The sequence below is a fragment of the Acyrthosiphon pisum genome, chromosome A1 (genome assembly GCF_005508785.2).
Source record: "Acyrthosiphon pisum isolate AL4f chromosome A1, pea_aphid_22Mar2018_4r6ur, whole genome shotgun sequence".
Taxonomy (NCBI): domain Eukaryota; kingdom Metazoa; phylum Arthropoda; class Insecta; order Hemiptera; family Aphididae; genus Acyrthosiphon; species Acyrthosiphon pisum.
The window spans coordinates 16,672,321-16,676,138 of NC_042494.1; the positions used below are offsets into that span (position 1 = coordinate 16,672,321).

General features: G+C 33.9%; 1 protein-coding gene across 1 annotated transcript; it reads right to left on the minus strand.

Annotated features, from left to right (window-relative positions):
* Window positions 1-57: 57 nt before the first annotated feature.
* On the minus strand, window positions 58-2,508 carry LOC100163918 (protein spartin). Its single transcript, XM_001944365.5, has 6 exons — window positions 2,059-2,508; window positions 1,674-1,804; window positions 1,295-1,614; window positions 741-1,211; window positions 415-667; window positions 58-351 (listed from the first exon to the last, which is right to left on the minus strand). The coding sequence occupies exons 1-6, from the start codon at window positions 2,173-2,175 to the stop codon at window positions 192-194; spliced, it is 1,452 nt and encodes a 483-aa protein (XP_001944400.1). The 5' UTR covers window positions 2,176-2,508; the 3' UTR covers window positions 58-191.
* Between the last annotated feature and the right edge of the window lie 1,310 nt (window positions 2,509-3,818).

Consider the following 3,818-nt stretch of genomic DNA (forward strand, 5'->3'; position numbering starts at 1 on the left):
TAAAAAAAATAATTATAATAATAATAGATCTATCACACCAACATATTTTTTTTTGTAACTTAACTATTTTTCTATAAAAATAATTTTGATTATTTAATAATAAAATTATGAAATTAACAACAATAAAGATATAAAAATACTAATCACAGAAAAGTTTCATACCTATAGGTTCCATAGTCACAGAAAATATTCTAATCATTCTCAGGTACCATCATGGCACGTCCAGTTTCTTTAACAGTAGATTTTACAATATTTTTGGGACCCAACTCCTTTATACTTCTAGTGAATCGTAACCCATGGCCAACTGTGTCAAATGTGTCCTGAGTGACTTCACTAACGTTATTGCCAAATCTATAAAAATATTTTTTGAAATTGCAAAAATTCCAACAGTTATATTATAATATCTCAGCTTACCTGTGATGAACTATAAGAACAGTATTGTTTGAAATACTGTTACCCAGCATTATTCCAGATTTCTCAAGTCCATCATAGACAATGCTAAAACCTTCAATTGCACCTGCCGCTATATCAAATACATTTGTCATTTTCTGGGACGCTTCATTTTTATCCATATTAGTAACACCCGTCAAAATCTTAGTTCCGCCTTTATGAACATGTGGTGCGAGGAATTTTCCAACGACACATGACGCTGTACCTATTTTTCCAGCTTAATAGAGACATTTTCATATTAATTTAAAATTAAGAAACTTGGTCTTAATAAGTGATATATTATACCATACCGACATAACATGTTACATCTGCAGCAGTACCCGTCACATTTTTAGCAACTTTAACACCTTTTTTCATGGGAGAACAGACATTTGTATCACTTTGAGAAGGTTTAATATAATTGAGTAAGCCAGGAGTAGAGTTGTTCATGAAATTTGTTGTTTTTTCAGCCCCTTTCACTAATCCGTTTGATAGAAAAGTAGCTCCCTTAATAATGTTTGCTGAGATGTTGTGACCTTTTTCTCGGGCCTTTCCAGACTCTTTTCTCAATGATTTTTTAAGTATATCTTCTAATACATCTGTGAAAAGTTCCAAATGTTCTGGAAGAACTAACACACCAATAGCCGAGTCTCTATTTTCAATATCAGGAAACAAAAATGCCCCAAACTCTGTTCGAAGACATGGTGAACCATTTGCGACAAGTGGATAGTAAATATCCTCAATACAAAGGAAATATCGTTGTGTGCTTTCTGCATTTGTACCTAAACAAAATAGTGTTATAATATTCTCAAATAAGTTTAGACATAATAATAATTAAGTTAAATAAAATTTAATATGTAGTTACCTTCGAGCATAAAAATTTTAACATTTGATTTCTCTGATGGCGATGTTACTTGACCATCAGCGGCAATGAAAAATACTTGCGAATTATCACAGCTAACTAAAAGGATTGCCATTGAACTCTGTTCGATGTCGACACGTAAGTCATTGAGCATTGCTGATAATTGGTTGTATGAAACTGGAGGTTCTGAAATATAAGATTGCTCTTCGTCCGAACGTGTGGCTTCCTGATATGATGGAGGACTTTGCATTGGCCTGCAGTCAACGGCCATGTTAGAACCACTATCTCTTTGCAGCTCAACGATACGGTTTAAAATCTCTTTTCTGAAGCAAACATGTCGTTACAGTACAATATAAATTGTGATTTTTTTCTGGTCACTTACTTTTCAGTTTTCAAGTACTGTAGTATGTTGTCAACCTCTGTCCATTCAAGACTCAGGTCGGTTGGACGAGTCAGTGGAACCGAAAAGACATTGTCGATGATGTTCAGACACTGTTCGTACTCCAGCAAAGCCTACAAACAGATATCAGTAAGTACAGTTCAATCGGTGGCGTATCTACGGGGGGATATGGGGTTCATATTCCTCCTGAAGACCAAATTTTGTACACAATACAACATGTATATATTAATATGAATATTATAATATCATGTGTATACTGAATGTGTCTATTAAACATTTTATATCACCCCCTCCCCCTTGAAAAAATCCTAAATACGCTACTGAGTTCAATATTATAATATTATTAGAATAATAACTACAGACTCACCAGATTCGTTTTGCCTTGGGTCTCAAGATTCCTGGCTTCGCGCAGAGTGACGAAAAACTTGTCCGTGGCAGCTTTCACGCGACCGTAGAGTTCGGCGGTTTCACCCGGACCGGCCATTTTTCCGAGAGTTGATCCAAGCACAAAATAAAAGCCAAAAATGTCGGCGTCAGTTGCCGTAGTGGTCAAAATCCAAGACAAGTGACAACTGACTTACGGTTGTTACGAGTTACGCTTACGATTACAACGACTAGAAATGAAAGCGACGTTATCACAGAAGAGATCGAATATTGTGAAATGTTTCGTAACGACTCGGTTCGCGTTCCTTGACCTCGCACGGACGGAAAACGCTGAAAATCGAAATTTTAAATGTCCGGTCCCGGTCAGTGATAACGCGTGATTGGGCGCGAGTCGTAGCCTGGTGAACACTGAAGACTGAAACACATAATAACAACTTAGCTATCATCGAATATTTGAATAATGTTGTTATTGCTTTTTATTGTTATTGTATGACTCATCAGTCATCACCAATGCCGCCGACAGCGTCAGTTTTGCACATTGACGCAGGTACATTAATAGAAAAACGCCTCATCGTTTAATGAACTTATGTACTTGATCATAATAATATATTACCTATGTATTTTATACGTTCATAACCACGTCGGAAAACGGTTCAGTGTTCTACACTGTCGTAACTTTAATTTTTCAAGTACCTTCCTACAAAATATATCATTTACTTATATTATATGATTTATACGGGGCAACCCATTTAACTGCTACGGTGACAGACTTAGGATTTTGTTGTTGTTTTTTTTTTGGTGGGGGGATGGGCAACATTTAAAAAAAATAATATTAAATACATATTTATGATAAAAAGTAAAAACAAATATTAGTTGGTTGTAGCCTGTAGGTAGGTACCTATAAATTTATGATTTATTAATTAAAATGAACAATAAATATACGTGTACTAATTGCATAAAATGTATCAGTATAGGTACATTAACCTAGTTGTATTAGTATACAATTAAAAACATTTGTAAGTATACAAACAAAATTGTACTTACCTACAGGCTACAGGTAGTAATATTATAAACAGAATTGTAAACGCCTAGAATGTTGTTTAGTAAACAAATCTATTACGTCTTCTGGTTTTACATTAATTTACATTAATTTCACAATGAATATTTAATAGTTAGTGCTAAATTGCTAACCCATTCAAACGATTTTATCTCATCGTCGTTATAATAATATAATCTACAGACTCACGGAAAAAAAGTTCCACACTTGGAAAAAAAGTCCCGATAAAGAAGGTCCTACACTAGGAAAAAGTTAATTAATTGAAAAAGTCTAAAATATTATACAAGAGTACCTATATAGTTATAATAATACAATTAACAATATACCTATACTATATTAATCACATATCTTTTTTATGTTATGACTTACGGCTATAAAAGGCCTCACACAAGGAAAAAAGTCAATTAACAATCACTAAACTTTTGTTTTCCAATTACTAATCGGCTATCTACATTCTAGACCAGGGGGCAGGGGTCGCTAATTAATTTCTATTCTACGGGGGTCCGTTTTGAAACTTCCCAAACTTCCCACGTTCCAAATCATCATACATATTACATGCAAAATATTATAAAATAATAATAATAACAAAATTCCCTTATTGCATAGGTATATCATATAATTACGAAGCCCCAATAATCCCTTTGTATCCCTTGTAGGTATATACTCAATATATTATTACGGTATAA